General features: G+C 36.7%; 1 protein-coding gene across 1 annotated transcript in view; it reads right to left on the reverse strand.

Moving 5' to 3' along the window:
* Window positions 1-23565, reverse strand: part of pmfbp1 (polyamine modulated factor 1 binding protein 1) — a 300111-nt gene that overhangs the window by 212400 nt on the left and 64146 nt on the right. Inside the window, exon 3 of the mRNA XM_089119591.1 lies at window positions 10387-10521. Coding sequence (XP_088975717.1) covers window positions 10387-10521 — 135 coding nt within the window. The remainder of the gene's footprint in view (window positions 1-10386; window positions 10522-23565) is intronic.

A 23565-nucleotide genomic window follows, 5' to 3' on the forward strand; every position in this document is an offset into this window, starting at 1 on the left:
CCTGTCACCATGTGCGTATTACATCGCTTCCTGATATCACGTGCACAAATACATACATTATATAACCTGTATATAACAGTTAGGTCCAGTTGAACAATTTATCAATTAAATTCTGATTGGATTATGTTGGTAATTGGCATTAACCTATAATGCTACAAGAAGTTTCATGCCTATAAAAAGGTATGCAGAAAACACTAGTTTCGCCACAGACTTGCTCCACCAATTAGAACGCAACTAATGCTTTTTGAAGTGCCTCCATACTTGATAATAACTACTTTTAAACTGGAAATGACAGAATATTTATGTATATATTTACAGCAGGTAAATTCGCACAGGATTAGTATTAGGCAACCTGAGGTCATTTTCCGGACCATTTTTTACAACAGGTAAAAGTTGCCGTAATCTTTAGTGACATTGGGCCTCATTCAAGTAATTTGCACGTGAAATGGACATTTACGCAAACTCTCCCCAGATTCACAAACGCTTCGTATACCACAGATTCGATAGTTAAACGTGTGTACATTAATGAATTCCAAAACATTCGTAAACATTGTTCAAGTCGAACATCTACACAGTTTATCTGACAAGTATCTCATTTTGAAGAGTACTACTGAATATATAAATGCGGTAAATAGCAATATTAAAAAAGGATTAGTTAACTTTTGAAAAAACGTTTGCTGATAATTTACTCACCCCCATGTCATCCAAGATGTCCATGACTTTCTTTCCTCAGTCGAAAATAAATTAAGGTTTTTGATGAAAACATTCCAGGATTTTTCTCTATATAATGGACTTACATGGGAACCAGACGGTCCAAAGTCCAAAATACAGTTAATAACAGTTTCAGATGCAGCTTCAAATGTCTTTAAACGACACCAAACGATGAATAAGGGTCTTATCATGCGAAACGATCGGTTATTTCAAAACTTATTCCAAAAATGTAACTTTTCTAAGGACCAATGCTAGCCTTGCTCTATTATGTGAGGCGCGTTTGTAACGTCACGTAATACGTAATTACGTTCAAAAGGTCACGGGCGACGTAGCCGAAAGTACAGAGTCAGTGTTTACAAGTTGAACGCATAGGTTGAACGTGCAAACTAGCTCAAACGCCGTTTGCAAAAAAGGAATTAAAAGGTAAAACAACGATGTCGGACGATTTTGATTCTGTACTTCCGGCTACGTCGCCCGTGACCTTTTGAACGTAATTACGTATTACGTGACGTTACAAACGCGCCTCAGAGAATTTAGCAAGGCTAGCATTTGTCCTTAGAAAAGTTACATTTTTGGAATAAGTTTTGAAATAACCGATCGTTTCGCATGATAAGACCCTTATTCATCGTCTGGTGTCGTTTAAAGACAATTAAAGCTGCATCTGAAACTGTTATTAACTGTATTTTGGACTTTGAACCGTCTGGTTCCCATGTAAGTCCATTATATGGATAAAAATCCTGGAATGTTTTCATCAAAAACCTTAATTTCTTTTCGACTGAGGAAAGAAAGACATAGACATCTTGGATGACATGGGGGTGAGTAAATTATCAGCAATTATTTGCCAAAAGTGAACTAATCCTTTAACTTCTCCATTGTTGGAAAGTCATTGTACAAGTAGGATGATTGGTCGGTGTACAATTTGTCATGCCCCTCCTCCACTGTGATTGGATGAAAGTGACAGCACTGCTAATTATCCACAGGTAAACAGTAATTAAATAGAAAAAGAGGGCACTAACACATGGTAGGGAGCAGGTGTAAATTTCAGTCACACCAACTAACATTTTAAAAAATACGAACATTTTCGAGAAATTTACGTCAACGCGGCTTTACGAACGTTTTACACAAAAATTTGTTCTGCTCATGTTTTATGAATGAGGCCCATTGTACATAATGATTACTGAGATGGCACACTAAAATCTTGGGCAATATTTACTTAAAACTAACAGGGCTTTACATATAGGCTATACTAAAGTCAAACGCTGCAAAATATGATTACAAAATATGAAAACATGTTTAAAAAAAGCCAAGGCGAATATAAATAATGCCTTAATATACATAGAAGCAGCAAGATGAATACATATTTTGTGAATGCACTTTCTTAAAATGTGACTGTGACACATAGACAAAGAGAGGCATGAAAACACCTGCACTTTGAAATGAACGATGCAAAAGATCTAAATTCAAGCCAATATATGTGGGCTTGAGAGTAACAGGGGAGTATTTAAATTTCAGCTCAGCAAATCTTCCACAGTGACCTTGGAGAAAGTCAGCCCATCTGAGGGGGAAAAAAAAGCGATATTAGTAATAATAGAGAAATTAATAAGATGGCAGGGCAGCCTGAGGGCTGGGCAGAGGAGTCTTTTGGGTGTGAGGGGGTTGGCTAAGAAAGGGAATTGGGCGAGGAGGAGGGGTTTGGGACATTGTAAGCGCATGATTTCCTCAGCGGCGGTGAGACAGCCTGCGCCGCCACACGTCAAGGAGGAGCAAATCAAAGCAAGCGCTTTTGATGAATATAAAACAGAGAGTCCTGCTGAGAAGCACTCTTGCTCTAATCACACAGCCGCGGCCACAGCGCCAGCCCCTGCCGCAATCCCCCCAACCCGAGCCAAATTAAAGGATGGGGGGTGCAAGGAGAGGAGGACGGACAACGCAGACAAAAGTAACAAAGGCTTGCTGCAGAATAGTAATAAACATCCTGCTCCTCCAGAAGCTTAATGTGGAGTGGTAGAATGGAGGAATATGTGGGGATCGGTTTGGGGGGCAGCGACAACGGCAAAAGATTTTTGCCCACAAACATTTGACAGAAACCCCCCTAAAGTTTATTCAATGACGGTTCATCAAAAAAAAAGATAATTCTGTCATAATTTATTCACATGGAAATGCAAACCGATTTATAACGGATTTCTCCACACAGTGTAAAGAGTTTAAAAGCAAAGTCTAAAATTAACTAAAAAGTCTTAGGTACAGAGTTGGGAGAAAACAGGATGTGTGTCAGTTTCGCAACACACGAACCAGCTCTTAAAGAGACAGCAGCCTAATATTCCTGCCGCAATCTGTGTCATTAACATTGATCAAAGAATACAAGAAAAAGTAGCTTTAATAAGGATTAATCTACATTTAATTGGGCACTTCTGGGCTTATGGTTAGAGAGTCAGGCTGCTAACCCAAAGGTTGCGAGTAGGGCTGGGCAAAAAAAAATCGATTTTTCGATTAACTCTGATGGTCCTCGGTCACTTCTGACCGAATAATTTTCTGTTTTGAATTATTAAAAATCACAGCTTCATCGGAATGTTACGAAACTTGGTGACATTTCTGGCATTAGGTATGTGAACACACAAAAAAATTGAGTTCGTGATCCGAGCATGCTAAGTGGTCGTAAAAAATTTAGTCACGATTTTGGTCTTTGGTCATAGGAAATGAATGGGAAATTGACAAAAACACAAAAATATAATAAGAATAGGTGTCGATACACACTTGCGTTCAGGAGTGGGGACTCGGGACATGACGGAATATTCACTTGCACAATCGGGCCAGCACTGCATTGTAACTAAAGTTTATCATTTTCACGTCTTTTTAAGTTTTACCAGTTTAAACATTCAAGCAATTTTAAACCATCCCGTGCTCGCGCACTTTTTTTCGCACTCGCGAAATTGACAAAAACACAAAAATTCACTTTTTTTTTTTTTTTAATAAGAAATAGTTTTTGAGATTGTTTCAATTACATATTCAAATCCACCAAAAAAAAAAAAGTGTTCATAAACAGCTGGGGAATTCACATACCTCTCCATAGAGAGCTGTACATGTCATCCAGTGGTTACACTATGATTCTACGCTTTTTCTCTATACTGTAACCAGATGGTGCTAATTTTCTTCAAAAAATATTTCTTTTTCTGAAGGCCTAGACTCTATATTAAACAAAAATACTGCATTAATATATTTAAAAAAAAAAAGTAATATATAGAAAATATATCTATATATTTCCATTGAAAAAATAGACCATAAATATTGCATAAATATTAATAAATTCAATCAAATTGTCTCAAAATACTAAATTACAAAGAATAAATATTATAGAACAAAAATAAATCGCATTGGTTTTACTGGGATGGAAGAAGTTTCATTTTTAGGCCTCCGGTCACTTCTGACCTGGGAAGGCCCAGGACGTGACTCATAAAGGAAGACCATCAGAGGGTTAATCGTTTTTTTTTAAATGTGGTCGATTCAAAATCGATTCTCAACGGCCACGAAACGATTTTTTTATATTCAGGGCGGGTGGTGCTGCGACTTCTCTCTCTGCACAAGCTAAGCGCTCCAGGTGTCGATACACACTTGCGTTCAGGAGTGGGGACTCGGGACATGACGGAATATTCACTTGCACAATCGGGCCAGCACTGCATCGTAACTAAAGTTTATCATTTTCACGTCTTTTTAAGTTTTACCAGTTTAAACATTCAAGCAATTTTAAACCATCCCGTGCTCGCGCACTCTCAAGAGATGTTTTTCACTGCGTGCACATACAGTAAAGCCTAAAACCACCTCACAAACAGCTCGCCAGAAACCAAAGTTTTTTTTTTTTTTCCTGGATTATATCGCTTTAACAGTTAAAAACACACGCAATTATGTCAAAACTCTGGTCTTGGTGAGTAACCTCATAAAGACAGTCGGCATAGTCTTAAATAAGCATTAAACGCGTGTGACAGACAGACAGTACTATAATGAGACATCTGTGCACTAGTTCTTAAAGTGAACGCAGCCATTAATTCTGTTGGCATAACAACATAATATAGCATTAATTGTAAGCAATCAGAATTAATAGCTTATGTATTTAATTCAGTCAGGGTTTAAAAGCCTATCAAGTGTTATTTTACATTGGATTACTTTATTCAGTTTCTGTAGTATTTCTGACCTACCCAAAAAACTTTTTTTTTTTTTTATGTCTCTTCATTTGTGTCTTTATTCTATTGTTTTTAGTTGTGCTACTTCAATTTAATTCAAAGATTGAAATCAAGCTTCCATGTTTTGCATAAACTCTTAACAAAAAAAATGACCCCATTGTAAAAACAAACATATAGGTAAGATCAATGTAATAAAAAAAAAAGTCTAAATATTTATATATTTATCTATATCTATCTCAAGGCGTGTGACTGTTCCGACTTGTCCAATTTTCAGCATCAATTTTGCATCAAAATCATGTCTATACATTGTATGCATTTAGTGTTTAGCATACCTAAAATTAAAAAAGTTTTATATACAGGTTTGTGGCTTTTAATTTCTTTGTATTAATTAACCACTAGTAAACTTATGTCCACTGCTCTTTTTTTATTTATATAGGATTTGTATTTTTTTTGTTAACCTTTATTTAACTACAGTAGGAAAGTCACATTGAGGTTAAAACCTCTTTTACAAGTGAGACCTAGTCAAGACAGGGTCGGATAGCAGGATTAAACAAATTACAAGCAACAATGAGAAACCAAGCAAAACAACGTCATTAGATATATATCTATATATATATATTTAAAAAAAAACACAAACTACAAACATTTAGGTACTGCACAATGCCCTACATAATACTATTCACAGAAACATACAGTATCAAATCATAGGTTTGATAAAAAGTTAAGTGGTAATATAATTGGCATAGCAACTGCAATTAATAGTGACCACCTCCTGTATTCTATGTTTAAAATCAATCTGTATTTGTATTTGCCTACATCTATATTCATTATAGTCGAATCGAGAATCAAATCAAGAATCGAGAATCGAAATCGAATCAAGAATCGAAATCAAATCGAAATTGAACATCTGAATCGATACCCACCCCTAGTTGCGAGTTCGATTCTCAATACCGGTAGGAAATGACATAGGTGCCCTTATGAAAGGCACCTAACCCCAAAAACAGCAAAATGTGACATTGTTATAATGGGTTCACGTGAAGAATGTTTTAAGTTCACTTAATTAAATTAAATGTTAATATTTTTTAAAAGCCTATTAAATGTTAAAAATGATATAGAATGGCTACAATCACGAGTAATTTATGAGAAAAAAATCTTGATCTATAATGATTAATTATTGAAAAATGTGTGAATAATAATTTTTTTTTTTTTTTTTTTGAGAGCACAAATGTTTTGTGATTTACGAAATGTGGCCTCTGAACTTGAGTACCCCTGGTGTAAACAGAACAAAGTAGTCGTGAAAATTTCGGAAAGCATTCGAGGGCCGTTTAGGGGTCTACCGCAGCATTATCTCGGGATATAACGTGCCCCGGCGCTTTAAAAGACAGGGTCAAAGGCACAACAGCTCTTCACCGGTGAGTGTGTATAGCTCGGCTCACGCGTCTCAGGGCAAGCATGCCTGTTAGCGTCTCTTTAGCTTCGCCTTTAGAAGAGTACTTCAGATTGCCGCACAACAAGTCCACTTCAATCTTGACCCTTCAACTCTGCATTAACCTTCGCATGGAATCCAGCGACAGAGCCCCGCTAGCATTCCAAAGCTTCAAACCCGAGACTGCAGCCCTCCAAGGCGCTGGCCTCATGCAACTCCCAGGGCAGCACTTGTCTCAGAATTGGGAGGCTGCTCCCACCCAGGCCCTGAAAGTGACACATGCGTGGTTGTCACCAGTGTGTCACCTCCTGCGCACTGAAGTATGAGGCAATTTCCTGCGAGCAGCGTGTAGCTGAGGAGAGGGAGCGGCCGCACCCCTGCTCCTGTGTTCTCTTTGATACTGTCAGGGAAGAGTAATGGCTTTCTGTTGCTGCAGCTACTACCGAACTAATGTTGTGTGACTTTGGCTCTCCTTTGCAATGCGTTTCCGCTACAGTGAGGGCTAGAATGATGGGTAGGAAAGAGGAGAAGAGCAAAGTAGGGAGATAGAAGGCAAGGGTAAGGATCCTGACAGCCCCTGGGGTAGATGGGAAATACCCAAAGAGTGGGCAGAAAGAGCAAGTGGTTTGACACAGATAACCTTCTCCTTCTACTTACCTTGCCCATCGGCACCACGGGAATAAAACTGCGTCCTTTACAAACCGCCACAGTTTCTCAATATAGAAATGGTTCACTCAAAATGTAAAATTCTTTCTATAAAGTCTGTATTTGTCATTAATAAAGCACCAGAGAAGTAGCCTACACAAATCGAGAGCTATATTCCAAGCTTTCATTTGACGTGATTGGTTTGTGTGACAAAACTACTCATGTTTAAGCTCTAATTAGGATCTATTAATCTAAGATCTATTAATTTGTCTGCAATACATTTAAAATTAAAATGTATTCACTCAATGACATACGAAGAGTTCAGATGCAAAAGCCTCTAAGTGCCATTTGAAATTTTCTTCTAATGATCATTTTTATCAAGCTTATATATTTAATTTCAGTAATTTCACCTAAATGACAATTAATAGGTAATCTTCATTGCCATTTAAGTGAAATTACTGAACTTAAATATACAAGCTTGATAAAAATGATCATTCTAGAAGAAAATTTGAAATGGCACTAAGAGGCTTTTGCAACTCTTCAAACATACTTCCAAAAAATACATGTTTTTCATTAAAAAAAAATAAAAAAGAAAATTTCAGGATAAATAATTAATAAAAAAAATGTAAAAATATTTTTAAAAAATGATTATATGAAATAAAACAGCGAACATAATTCGGCATAATATTTTATTTATTTAATTATTTTTGTAAATACATTTTTAGTACAATTTCTTATTAAAGGGATAGTTCACTTTGAAATTAATTTTTGATATGCTTTAGCTTACCTCAAGGGCATCCAAGATGTAGGTGTCTTTCAATTTTGATTTTTTTAGGTCAAACCGTTCTTGTCTGTCAGTCATATAATGGAGGTCTATGGTCACCACCTCAAAGAGCATGCACAGAGAAGTCCAAATTAAACATGATTTAATTATGTTTGGCCATCAATGTGTACTTACATTTACGAGTCATTAAATCATGTTTAGTTTGGACTTCTCTGTGCATGCTCTTTGAGGTGGTGACCATAGACCTCCATTATATGACCTACAGACAAGAACGGTTTGACCTAAAAATATCAAAATTGAAACTACTGAAGTAAGCTAAATCATACCAAAAATTAATGAACTAAGTGAACTATCCCATTACTATTTGAAAAACTAATGTCAACCAAATCATAAAAGCATAAAACAGGAACTTATATCACAGACAGATATTCGACTTAAAATATCTGATAATTTGATTTTCTTAGGCAATGTTACAGTAGTGTGACTTCACATTCATGATATTTGTAAATATACTTTTCTTTTTTACATAGAAAAATATATTTTAAAAAGACTCACATATTCATGGTGTAAGGGAAATATGTTACTACTTTGTATGTGATGGTTACTCCAGATTAAATCAAAACTTTTCTTAAAAATGGTATAAAAGTTTGTTTTTTTTTAAACCACAAACAGAATCCAAAAAGAACAATTCCAAGAACTTGGAACATGTTTTAAATGACATTTTTCTTGATCAGAGACACTTTCATTTGTCACTGACTTGTGTGCCACCTGACATTTCACCTCTGCCAAACAAATCCAGAAACCACTCTATTCCAAAATGAACAGAAATAGACACTCTCAAGCTTTTAAAAACAGCCAAATCAATCATCTACACTCTCTCAAACCACCTTAAGACCCTTGATATTTGATTTTACTTCAGGGTCACAAACCTCAGACGGAAAAAAAAAGAATTTCGTCACCTGATAACGTGAAACAATGTGCATAATTACATCCTGAATAAATGTATCCAACCATGAATGAAAAAAAAAAACCTAGTTCTCCAAGAACAATTTTCATGTTAGACAAAAACAAAATGAACTTCGTCATCTATTCGCTCCACATCTGACCTCTTTCCCATTTCTCTGTCATGGATTTAATTGCCATCTAATCCTATCCAGAAATTATAAGATAATTATACCAAATTAGTGCCTGATTAAAATTGCACAGTATTACAATTCATTAGAGTTATCTGACTCCCAGTGTCTCTGGGCTTTCAGCCAGATGCGTGAAGATGTCAGTGGATGGAAGAGGGACAGTGGGTCCATTCAGCTCTTGATTCATCAGAACACACACTCTCACTGCTACTCCAATCACTCAATAGGTTTACGGGGGTTCATATGTGCACTTAAAAACCAAGACAAATGAACTGCTCTGGGGCCTCACATATAAAACTTGAGTGCGTAAAACACAATGGCCAATCAGAAGTGTTTAAGAATCTGTTTAAAAGCGCTCAAAATGCTAGAGGCTAATGCTAGTCACATTTTCAAAATTTCGGAGATATGGAGATATTTTCTTTTAAAGAAATTGCTTTAAACGGCTGGGGACTATACGACATTCCTCCTGGGTTAGTGACATCACAAACCCTACAATTTGCAATTTGCATAAACCCCGCCCCCCGGAACGTGATTTACAGATAATCATGACAGAATATGCTAATCCATGACTAGAAGATTACTAAGCTATAAATTCATCAACTAACCATTCAGAAATGTTCTGTTTCTTCTTGAGTCTCTCCATCATTGTCTGACTACGGTTTGAACATAAAAGGCAAAATTTTCAGTGTGTGTCTGTGTGAGGAAAAAGGACACAAGCTGTTGAGGCTCCGCCCTCTGTGCCAGGAGCAGCAGCTCGTTTGCATTTAAAGGGACAGACACAAAAAGGTGTGTTTTTTTGCTCACCCTCAAAAAGTGACAATTTTAACATGCTTTATAAAAATATATGTGGGGTATTTTGAGTGAAAACTTCACATACACGCTCTGGGGACATCAGACTTATTTTACATCTTGTGAAAAGGGCATTATACCACTTCTTTTAAAAAAAAAGAATACTTTCATTCCGCAATGTTGCATTAAATGTAACAAAAGTGACACTAAGACTTTTACATTGTAAAAAATATATAGTTTAGTTCATAAATGCTGTTCATTAAAGAATACAGAAAAAATATATCAAAAACATTTTCTACTTAATGATCGTATTTGGAATGTGGGAGAGTTGCCCGCAATATACATATGCCCTCATTTTTTTCATTTCCATTCATTGTGATGGAATGTAATCTTCATTTCTATCCATCAAAGAATCATGGAAAGAATATTAAGTACCATTTTTTTTCCAACACCGATAATAAGAAATGTTTCTCGAGCACATATTCGAATGATTTCTGAAGGATCATGTGAAAAGATACCAGATACATAAATTTTTTTTTATGAAAATAGACTGATAATGTTTATATATTTTTACTGTTTTTTTTTAATAAATGGTGAGTATTACCAATTCCAAACTTTTGAGTGGTACAGTTGGAAAGGCACATTTCTCATGGAGTATATGGGATTAAAATAGGAGAAATTCACGTCCAGCTAGGCCTGAAAAGTCTGTAGTGTGTCTTCTACCTGCTCTTGAAGCTCTTTGACTGTGGTCTCCAGCTGAAGCTGCTGGAGCTCGTGCTGTTCTTTCAGAGACATCTCTAGGTGTAGCTCAGTGATGACATCCTGCAGTTCCAGGATCAGAGCCTCTCGCTCCTCCACCTACAACACATGATCGCTGCCATGTCAATAGACTGTTGTCCATGATAGTTGTGTGTTGAGTTGTGGATGGTTATTAGTGGTGGTATTAAATATTAAGAATGTCAAAACAAACACCTGGCCACTGTAAGATGTGTTTCAATGTAGTGACATGTTCAGCCTAACAAGCATGAATACATAAGTACGAGAGAGTCACCAACAAATGTCCAAACAATGTCCATCTCATGCCATCTTGCTAGTGCAGGTGATCAGATTTTGTGTTCACAGTGGCAGATGTCATAAAACTACTCACCACAATAACAATGTTAAGTCATTTTTTGTATTTGTTTATTTTTTTTGTTCAGCTTATTTATTTATTTTACAGTTTACGACTGCAAAAACAAACCAAAAAAAAACAAAAAAAAAAAAACCAGGAAAATCATGGACAGACCAGATTTGAACCTGCATGAGCTTTATGTTTTGTCAACGTGCACTGCATACTGTGCCATGGCTCAGACAAGCCTAAGGGGGAACAAAAGCACAAAATAATGTGATTAAGAAAGAAATTAAAAACCAATTAAATATTTTACATATCTGCTACAATAATGTACAGTACGAATTAATCATTTGGGGCCTTTTCTCATTACTGATATAATTAAAGTTTGTAATTATTAACCCTTAATTATAGTGTCTGTCAAAAGTTTGGAATAATTACAATTTTTTATGCATTTGAAAGAAGTCTCTTATTACTGTATTTGATCAGAAAAACAGGGAAAAAATATATATATTGTGAAATATGATTACACTTTAAAAGAACTGTTTTTTATTTCAATATATTGTACAATGTAATTTACTTATGTGGTGGCAAAGCATCATTTTCAGCATCATTACTCTTGTAATCAGTGTCATATGAGCTGCATCTGAAATCACATATATTTGAATTCATCCGCCATGTTGTTACTGTCACGTGACCTTGCATCATCAGTCCACTGTTTACCCAATACTACGTATTTGAACATACTAATCTTTTGGCGTACTGATTTTCCACATACTCAACTTTGGATGCAGTAATGACCTTCCCGAAATCATTCTAATATGCTGATTTGGTGCTCGGTTGTTATCAATTGTTATTATTAATGTTGAAAACAGGTTTTGCTGCTTAATATTTATGTGGAAACATTATCATTCTTTTCAGGATAGAAAGAATAGAATGAATAGAATGAGATTAAAAGAACACAATTTATTTGAAATAGAAATATTTTGTGTCATTATAAATGTCTTTACTGTCACTTTTGATCAATTTAATGCAACTTTGTTAAAAAAACTTTTTTTTTTGTAACCCCAAACTTTTTAATAGCAGTGTATCATGGTTTCCATAAAAATATCAATGTCTTGATAATAATAAGACATCTTTCTTGAGCAGCAAATCAGCACATTAGAATAATTTCTGAAGGATCACGTGACACTGAAGAGTGGAGCATTAAAGGGATAGTTCACTTTGAAATACATTTTTGATATGTTTTAGCTTACCTCAAGGGCATCCAAGATGTAGGTGTCTTTATTTCTGCAGTAGCAATTTTGATATGTTTAGGTCAAACCGTTCTTGTCTGTCAGTCATATAATGGAGGTCTATGGTCACCACCTCAAAGAGCATGCACAGAGAAGTCCAAATTAAACATGATTTAATGACTCGTAAATGTAAGTACACATTGATGGCCTAAGACGCGATACGAGCGGTTTGTGTGAGAAAACAGTATTTATATCGTTTTTACCTCATTACCACAGCCACAAAGCGCCCGCGCCCTCAGATCACTTGGACGTGGCTGTGGTTACAAGAGGTAAAAACTATATAAATACTGTTCGTTTTCTCACACAAACTGCTCGTTTCGTGTCTTAGGCCACCAATATGTATTTACATTAAATCATATTCAATTTGTACTTCTCTGTGCATGCTCTTTGAGGTGGTGACCATAGACCTCCATTATATGACCGAAAAATATTAAAATTGAAACTACTGCGGAAACAAAGACACTTACATCTTGGATGCCCTTGAGGTAAGCAAAAACATACCAAAATTTCAAAGTGAACTATCCTTTTAAATCAAAAAAATAAATATATTCAGATGGAAAACTCTTATTTTAAATCGTAATAATATTTCACAATAGAGTAGTTCAGCGATGACGTCAGAAGCCGGAAGACGTCGCTTGCTGGAATTTTTAAATTTATGAATAAAATAAAGCTGTGATAAACATACATTTTAAATACTAAGTTTAAAATTTTGTTCTACAATGTAAACTGCACACACTCATACTGAAAAAGCTAATTTTGAAGCAGTCATTTTGAAAACGTTTGGTATAGTGTACATGACAGAGGTTGTCCAACGGAAGAATAAATATAAAAACCCAGTTCATCCTTCCGAATCTCAAAACTATGTCAACAAGAGACATCAACATAAGGCTCCACACACTGTATGAAGTGTATGTATCAATATGTGAGATACTGCAGAATTCTGTGACATTTTACATATCAATCGTGTGGAACAGCTTGGCAGAAAGAGTGTCTCATGGTGGTGCTTGTAAGTGAACCCCAGGGATTGTATGAATCCATTTTCTACTGCTAAATTGGCCTATGCAGTTGTGGTTTACAATATGGGATAGAGTGAGAGGTGCAAAAGAAGTGAGATGACATAGGATTTGTCTTGGAAGCAACACTCTCACTGTGAACTGTAAAAAAATAAATCAAAAGGTCAAAGTCTGAATGAGTGTATGCACTGAAGAGGTCGATCTCATATCACAGAGAGCATAAGTGGGCACATCGACGAGGAAAATCCTAGATAACACACATAAAGATGTTTTAATGAATCTATAAATTAGAATTGTGATACAGAAAAGTTAGGAAATCAATTTCTCCAGGCACTGTCTTCCATCAGATTGAACATCTGATGTTGCTATTGCTAAGTGAGCGAACTCAGATGTTCTATCAATAAACATATGGGCTGATATGCAAAACTGTTGAATGATCTAATCGAGATTTAACTGTGTTTGGACTGATGTATGAAATACACAGCAGATTGTGATCCATGACTTATTAAGAAGTGAAGGTTACAGAAATGAACCGATTCACAGTAGCTTACACTGTAAAAATGAATATACTTTATCTAATCAATAGAATTGTGGCAACAGATTACAAGCAATATTATTAATTTAATTTAATAAATAAGAATTGAGTAATATTTAATTAAATTATTCCTTAATAACTTTACACCAAAAAAATTAACAAAAATATCTCACTGACAGACAAGTCAGTCAAAGATTAATTAAGAACTCTTTATTTTATATTGCCAACATATTGTTAACAAGCAGAATCACTGAATTGAATTTTAAAACAAACCTAAAACAAACACTGATCACCATAATGGTGACTTCAATTTATGTTTTTTTTTTTTTTTGGTTGCTGTTGTAAGTTTTACTCATTTTAAATGGTTAACTTTTAAGTAATTAATTTGATTCATTATTACTCAATTCTAATTTGTTAAATTTACTTAATAATATTGCTTGTAATCTGTTGCCTTACAGTGTATGGCACAATGCTTCAAAATTATGATTTATCATTGTACTTACATTTTTTCAGTTGGTTTTCGTATGGACCATGTGGGCCAAAAACACTAAGATATTATTCAAAATGTCTTTTTTTGTGTGTGTGTTTCACAGATGAAAGTAAGTCATACAGCTTTGGACGGGCTGTTGAATTATTAAAAAAAATAATGGGCTCAGCAAAGACCGGGCCTCGGGTGCTTTGATCACAGGAGCCCCTTATACTATTGGGGCCACTTTTCACACAATTTTTCCCCTTTGACTGCATAATCAAGGAGAACGTCTATTTTCTTTCTCAACTGCAGCACTGTACACTTTTCTTTGTTTCTTGTACTATGGGCACTGGGGTCTGGGACTCCAAGGTCCATTTAATAGGGTTATTATGCACTCTTCGTTATTTCTGAGCTAACGCTAAGACCATCCATCTTTGAACCACAGGTCTTAGCTGGTGCCCAGCACCTCTGCATTAGCAGATCCTTTGATCCTTCAATTCTTTGAAAAGACAAACCTGGTAGGACTCCTAAATGAACCACTCCAGACTGTAAAATACACCCAACAGCATTCAAATATTCTAGATGATCCACCGTATTCTACCAAAAAAAGGAGAATAGTCAAGTGTATGCAACTTAATTAACCACAACACGCCATAAACACACAACTTCAATAGCATATTGAGGAAAAGGATTAAAAGGAGCCAAACATCCGTATCTTGAGGAAATCAGGCCTTTCAGAATAAATGGCAGTGTTTCATCTAGTATTTTTTTTTTGTAAAAGGTCCTTTGTTATCTCCAGACACCCAGAAAAGCCTCCTACTGACTCTGTAGCTTTTGAGGTTCAGATCTCGGCATTAGCATGCTAATTGCAACTTTGTCTGCGGAGCAGAAAATAAAAGAAAAAAAGAAATGGAGGGAAAGAGAAAAAAAGAAAAGAAGAGGAGCTCTTTGTCCGGCTATGGCCATGGGATTTCTTTTTAATCGGCTGTTACAAATAGCCTTTTTTTTTGTACAGAATTACATTATGTTCTATTTATCTCGCCTCCTACAAGGAGAGAGTATGGACAAATCACGATAAATAAAAGTTCACAACATGATACACCAAAAGTGAGCTATACCATGAAATTTTAAAGTGATTTTATTCATTTAACTGATTTTCTAGTAAAAATGAGTAGCAGTGAGCATATTTTCAAAAATGAGTTATTGTTATTGTCAATAGAGTCAGCAAAGTCAATTTTAAGAAAAGTAGGATCCAAAACAAAATCACCTTAAAATCCTTCAAAATAACACTTAAATAAATAATAAAATCCCTGGTTATAACACCAAATTTGGCACACACCTGACCAAGTCAAAACCAAATATCTATATGAAATAACTATTTTTTTCCCCAATGATACCACAATTGTTTGATTAACATGAATGACACGGAGACAGATATTTTGAAATACTGTAATTCTGTGCATAAATCAAGTAAAAGTAAGCCTGAGTAAGACTTTCCATGGGCAAAGGAAAGGTACTCCTCTCAGAAAACGTACAAATAAAGTAAATACTTGGACCATTTGGGATCGCCAGACAATAAGGGCTTAATGAACACATTTTTGTGAAAACCTCAAAATAGCCCAAAATCTCAATTTTTCACTTGTTTTGCCTGTAGCCCAAAATGATCCCGTGTGCAGTCCGACTCCTTTTGCCAGCACGGGTCACATATTATATTAATAAAGCAATGCACTAGATCATTGGCCTAGCTCTTTGTAGTGGCCAAGAAACTTTGTTAATATATAAATAGAAGCAACTGATGTGATATGCACAAAAATGTTCACTTTATTTACTCATTTATTTAATATTTACCTAATGTTGCTATCACAGGAAATGTGAACCATTGTTCATCAATTGGCAATTGGTGATACAGAAAAATGTCATGTCGCAACATTGTAAATGAAGAGTTCAGATGCAAAAGCCTCTAAATGCCATTGGAAATTTTCTTCTAAAATGACCATTTTTACCAAGCTTGTATATACAAGTTCAGTAATTTCACTTAAATTGCAATGAAGATTACCTATTAATTGTCATTTAAGTGAAATTACTGAACTTAAAAATACAAGCTTGATAAAAATAGTCATTTTAGAAGAAAATTTCAAATGGCATTTAGAGGCTTTTGCATCTGAACTCTTCAAATTTTCCCATTTCCCATCCGTTATTGTGGGGTTAATTAATTGTAATACATTAATAATAAAAGTAGGCCTACTCTTATACTATGGGTGTGCAAAGCAGCCGGTATTTGTATCTGTATTTGTTGAAGGGGGGAAAGTTTTTGTATTTCTATTCAAGTAAAATTCAAAATAGGCGTAAAAATTTTATCATTTATTTATTTTTTTGCGTTACACTTCTAATTTACGTTATGGTGTAAGTGTTCTTTAATTATATCCATTACAATAATTATGGAAAATGCAAATACAGATACAAATACCAGTTGCTTTGCACACCCCTAGTATAAGGGTAGGCCTATAAAAGTAGGCCCTTATACTAATAGTAATAATAATGATAATAATTTAATACATATATTGGAAATGCTAAATCCTGATAGCTTTGACTGGATACATTATATCATGGTCTATCACAGGGGATTATATTGACGTAATATCACAGGAATAGTGTGAGGAGTCGCACAAGTCACAGCTCGACGATCAGGCAGTATATTGTGAGCACATAAATCCTAAACTTTGCCTTTACATCACAAGCGATCTACTCGTACAGTGCGAGTTGGTAGCCTTGCTGAAATCGCCCAGTGTATGCCTGTCTTTAGTAATCCTGAAGACATTGAATGGCTTGTTCAGGTGTGTCTGATAAGGGTCTAAGATCTTTTCAGGATCAAAATATTTAGTTTGACCCAAACCTACCTTTAAAATCAGAAGTGAAATGTTTGCTAGATATCAAATTTTGATGTCTCAACCAGCCCTAAAATGAACCCAGACAAACCCTCTGACTGGTTGATAGGGAGAGTTGTTTAAGACCAGCTACATAAAATGACTTGTCACCTCCTTGGCTAAAACATTGAGAAACTCCTCACATGTCAGCTTTGCCCCTCTGAGTAAACCCAGAACTATAGAGGCCTGATCTGTGAGTTTCTTTTCACTTCTATGCTACAATCTCAGAAATGGCGTATACGCAACATTGGGCTTTGTGTCAATGAGCCATATTTGCTTGCACTGCCTCCTCCACCTCACTCTTCTCACAAATGCCAGAGGTCACTCTTTTCATTCAGGCAGAAATCAAAATGATAATGGCAGCTTGTTAAAAATTCTATTTGGATGTGCACATAGGCTACATCAAAAGGTGCTGACATGGAGTGGTTTGGGGTGCAGAGGATTGTTAGCGATGTGGCTTACTGATAGCGCACATCAAAGCTATAGAGAGAGGGAAATATGGGGTGGGGGTGGGGTAGGACACAATGACTATGTTCTGGGGCTGTTATAGTCAGCAAATGAAAATATACCAGGCACAATTTTACCGTTAATGCCTTGACATTGAAACACGAGCTATTTACCATGAAAAAAAAAAAACACACACTCTGACTATCAGATCCATCTAAATCAAGCTGATGCATTGGTCGCAGTTTGGGAAATTATAAATGATAGCCAGATAGAAAACATGCAGAAAAAGAAACAAAGCCAATAATAAAATAAATCCTCTTGTGGACCATTGATAAATGTGACAGCACAAGGCCACTTCAGGAGACAATGAGGCAGCAGGGATTTGCTAAAATTGGGACAGTGACTCCCAGGTTCCACTTTGCATCAGGTGTGTTCAACCTTTTACCATTAACCACCCAGAATGCATTTCAGTGCAAAGTTTTCCACACAGGCCAATTATTAAAACTCTCAAGTCTGATTCGCCATGCCATTTATCTGAAGCAAGCTCAAGAGGACACTGGTCACCAGACCCACTGTATGAACCTGGATGAAGCCAAAGTAAATACTTACAACATCTAGACCAATATTGCTCAACCTTTAACATATAAGACTTCACTGGGTGTGACTTGGTTGGCTTTTCAAAAAAATATTCCTATAACCTTGAGGTAGCTACCCTACCTTAGACTTAATTTCCAACCCTACCCCAACATACCACCCTGTTATTTTTCAAGCAATCCTGAACACCTTGATCAGCTGGATAAAGTGTGTTTGATTAGGAATGGAGCTGAACTCTGCAGGATGGTTGTAGCCCTCCAGGAGTAGGGCTGGCTACCTCCGCTATAAACCAAAAATCAAATTTTAGGTTGAAGTTTAGAATTGAGGATAGAGTTGGGCTGACGTTGAGATTTGTGAAATATTCTCATCAATCTATCATTAGAGGGGTCCAATCCTGGTTCTGGAGGGACATTTTTTTGTAGAGTTCAGACCCTAGTTAAACACACCTGAACCATCTAATCACAATAAATTGTAAGCAATTGTGTTGGAGCAGATTGTATTTAAACTCTGCATGAAAGTGGCCCTCCAATTGCAGAACTCAACACCATTTGCAAAGAGATTGGTTTTATGTGTTGTGGAAAATCCGACATTCTAACCTTTTCTTACAATTAATTACAAATAAGTGTAATTAATTGGTGGTATGGCCATTTGGTCAGGTAGAATTGTCCATCCTGAAACATTCTTCTGGCTTTTATGGTTGAGTTAAAGCGATAGTTCACCCAAAAATGAAAATTCTGTCAGTATTTACACACCATCATATTGTCCCAACCCCGTAAGACCTTCGTTCATCTTCGGAACACAAATTAAGATATTTTTGATAAAATCTGAGAGCTGTATCCTTCCTCCATAGGCTTCTTGAGGGATTGAGACTTGCCGGCCCAGAAAAGTTATTAAAGACATCGTTAAAATAGTCCAAGTGACTACAGTGACTCAGTCTTAAGTTCTTTTTGAGCGCAAAAACAAGCACAATAACGACTTTATTTCAACTATTCATTTACTTCTCTGTGGGCCTCTAGTCAGTTAACATAGTGTGATAGCGTAGAGCTATGTAACACGTAGGCTCACTATTGGCCGACGCTGGTCATGTGTGATGCGCGTGACGTACAACAACAGAAGCTTACGCTGTTACACTAGTGAACTCACTCGAGGCCTACAGAGAATGAAATTAATAGTTGAATAAAGTCGTTATTTTGGGGGGGGGGGGGTTGCGCACAAGAAGTATTCTCGTCGCTTGATAAACTTAGGATTGAAGTTGGACTATTTTAACGATGTCTTCAACAACTTTTCGGGGAACAAGTTTCAATCCCTGAAGAAGCCTATGGATGAGTGATCCAGCTCTCAGATTTCATCAAAAATATCTTAATTTGTGTTCCGAAGATGAACGAACAGGGATGGAACAACATGAGGGTGAGTAAAAACTGACAGAATTTTCATTTTTAGGTAAACTAACCCTTTAAGAAGAATATTAGGACTTTCGTTTGCTTGGACCTGTCGTTCTACCAACATACTTTGCAAAATTGTCATCTAGGTCAGTGGTTTCCAGCCCTGTCCATTGAGGCACATTTTGAAGGTCTCCCTAACCACGATTCATTGAACTCATCAGCTCAGCAAGATGGTTGAACAGCTGATTTAGGTAGAACACTGAATTGGTAGTGAAAAACCAAGTAAATAAACTTGCAGACCTTAAAATGAGCATTAAAGTGAAGGTTAGACAGAGGTACTGCTGACACCCGCTGGATTTAAGAACATAATATTTGTCTTTTCCTCACGGCATTCTGCACTCTGCATTGTTGCATTATAATTGCATTACTCTTTCATAACTGATCCACTTAAGTTATCCAAAGCATGATAAAGCCAGGTCAGCACTGACCTTTCCTAATGGGCGATACGAAATACAACATGCTTCATCCAGGTCTCTCATTTTCATCAGCTATTCTATGAATTTTCCAATTAGGCTGAGGGCATCGAGACAGCGCTTTCAGGTCTTTTACAATAGGGGACGCGAGCAGGCCCTGTTCAGGTACTCTTACAAAGTACTGCTCCTGTGCACCTTTGTTAGACGAAGGGAATTGTCTGGGAGGGAAAGCATGCCAAACGTTAGCTGCACCCTCAGAGTATTCCATTAAGAGTAAAAGGAGAGTGCAGATAATGAGAGTCCACATCGGCTGAGCATAACACCTAGACAGAACTGGAAGGAAGAGGCCTCATATCAAAGCAACTCTCGTTTTTTTGGTTCATCTCTCTCTCTTTTTCTTTCTCCATCTGCTCTGATTTGGTTAGTGATGATTCCCTGCCACAACAATCCTCTGGACACAAAAAAAAGTCTGCCTCTGATTATTAATAAACCTTAAGGCAGGCATCATTATTTTTTTCAGCTAGTCCTTTTTTGTAATGTTCAGACAACACTTTAATACGTTTCCCAGGGGCCCGAGCTCCCCATCTCTCTGTGATCTTATTAGCATCCCATCTTCTCCTGCCTGCTGACCAAACTGCATTGCAATGCATTTCTGTCTCTTTGACCTCTGTGTGGATGGAATTCATTTTGCCTTTTCATCTTCTCCTTCTTTGGGCTGATTTGGCTTAAGCAGGCGGCTGGCCATGGTAATTTCAGATAAACACTATTTAAAGAAATATGGACAGTGGAAATAGGATGAGGATAAAAGAGTCAGGATATAGTTGTGCTTCAAAGAAAACTCATCATCCATGTACTGTATTACCTTCTGAATGCGACTGATTTACTATGTATGCAGGTTTTGAATGTTTTTTTTTGTCTTGAAAATGTTTTAACCTTGACAATAATTATCAAATAAGTTCACATAATACATATTTTATTTTATTAATAAAAAAGTAGGGGGGTAAAAGGTAAGGTAAAGTGAAACAGAACAGTCCTTTGTACGGTTATACATTTCTGGCAAATGCTAGATGTCCTTGGTTGAGTGTTGAGAGCGTCAACATCATTACCAAGACAGATAATTAAAAAGAACTAGCTTGAAACTTAATTTATTAATAATCTAGAAGTTTATCACGTACGTTCGCACTATTATCATGACAATAGTGTGTCTGAATGGTCTACTGCAGTGCTTGCTTATAATAAAACAAAACATCATCCCTTGGAGTGGATCCCAATGTAAGGTAGTTATTGTTATAGTTTATTTCTTTGCGTGAACAGGCCTTTAATCATGGAGAAAAATAATATCTTAAAGGGTTAGTTCACCCAAAAATGAAAATTCTGTCAGTATTTACTCACCCTCATGTTGTTCCAACCCTAAGACCTTCGTTCATGTTCGGAACACAAATTAAGATATTTAAGATATTAAGATCGCTCCTGCATACTAGTCCATAGGCTTCTTGAGGGAATGACACTTGCTGGCATCGAAAAGTCATCAAAACCCATCGTTAAAATAGTCCAAGTGACTACAGTGGCTCAATTTTAAATTTATCAAACGACGAGAACACTTTTTGTGCGCAAAAACAAACAAAAATAACGACTTTATTTCAACTATTCACTTCCTTCTCCATGGGCCTGTAGTCAGTTAACGTACTGTAGTGTGATTGCGTAGAGCTACGTCACACGTAGGCTCACTATTGGCCGATGCTGGTCATGTGTGTGATGCGTGTAACGTACAATAACAGAAGCTTACGCTATTAAACTAGTAACCTGACTCGAGGCAGAGGGAGAAATAAACGAATAGTTGAAATAAAGTCGTTATTTTTAATAACTAACCCTTTAACCAATCTTGCTAATATACAAGAAACGTTTAAAGAGTATGAACATCTGCAGCCACCCAGAACTATCTAGAAAGCTCTATTAACCATGCGAAAAAACTCTAGCCTTGTGTCATGTACAAACACCACTAAGGGCCTGTTCACATAACGCGTCTTTTGCACGCTCAAGTTCGTTATCATAATGGAAGCGAAGCGGTCGCGGTGCGACGCGTTTAATTTTTCCAAGCGCGTCGAGACAAAAACATCTCAACTTTTCAGAATGCCGCAAGTGCACCATAAGCGCACAGTAGGTCACGTGACAAGAACCAACCGGAGAGCAACCGCCCCAGCGCTTTGCAAAAAAGGAGAATGCGTCGCGCTCAGCGTTTTCTATGCGTTTTTAGGCGTTATATGCGAATCCGACCTAATATTTTCACTTTTTGTTACTTTTGGAATTCTATTTGTTGCTGATAGTGTTGTGGAAATTAAGCAATTCACAACATTTACATGACACTGCCATTCCCACATCTCAAATTATGCTTTTTGTTTTGGAACTATTTCCTACGATCATTTTTTGAAGCGTCAAAGTAATAGTTGAGTAGATGTCTATGGAGCTCTCAGATTTCCTCAAAAAAGATCTTCATTTGTGTTCTGAAGATGAACAAAAGGCTTACGGGTTTGAAACGACATGAGGGTGAATAACTAATGGCATCATTTTCAATCTTGGCTGAACGATCCTTTTAAAAATGAAAGTCTGGTTCTGGTACAAATATTAAACGAAATGTATTCATAAAAGGCATTTGAGGCTGAAGTAATTGCTGAAATACACTCACCTAAAGGATGATTAGGAACACCTGTACAATTTCTCATTAATGCAATTATCTAATCAACCAATCACATGGCAGTTGCTTCAATGCATTTAGGGATCTGGTCCTGGTCAAGACAATCTCCTGAACTCCAAACTGAATGTCAGAATGGGAAAGAAAGGTGATTTAAGCAATGTTACCACTGTGCAGGCTGGTGGTGGTGGTGTAATGGTGTGGGGGGTGTTTTCTTGGCACACTTTAGGCCCCTTAGTGCCAATTGGGCATCGTTTAAATGTCACGGCCTACCTGAGCATTGTTTCTGATCATGTACATATATCACCACCATGTACACATCCTCTGATGGCTACTTCCAGAATAATATCAAATTGGTTTCTTGAACACGACAATGAGTTCACTGTACTAAAATGGCCCCCACAGTCACCAGATCTCAACCCAATAGAGCATCTTTGGGATGTGGTGGAACGAAAGCTTCGTGCCCTGGATGTGCATCCCACAAATCTCCATCAACAGCAAGATGCTATCCTATCAATATGGGCCAACATTTCTAAAGAATGCTTTCAGCACCTTGTTGAATCAATGCCACGTAGAATTAAGGCAGTTCTGAAGGCAAAAGGGGGTCAAACACAGTATTAATATGGTGTTCCTAATAATCTCAGATTTAATAAAGTACCTATAGTCTAGAAATTGATGACTATTGTCAAAATGATGACTATTTAAGGCAATCACAGACCAACAACCATTGAATCGCTGAATGTTTTAGAGACAAAACCCAAAGCAGCAGTGAACAGATTTATTCCAATCCAGTGGACACGTACCAGAGAAAGTAAAGTATGTTGTGTGCTGCTCTGTAAAGGACTCTGGGCTTGATGAGGTGCAGCAGTTGAATGATATACAGAGGCGAGCTCAGGCAAGAGCTGTCCATTAGTTACAGGGTCCTGTAATGTTGGGACTGCAGTACATTATTTTCAAATGCATCAGTCAGCGT

Source organism: Pimephales promelas, chromosome 1 (genome assembly GCF_988280905.1).
Source record: "Pimephales promelas chromosome 1, fPimPro1.hap1.1, whole genome shotgun sequence".
NCBI lineage: Eukaryota > Metazoa > Chordata > Actinopteri > Cypriniformes > Leuciscidae > Pimephales > Pimephales promelas.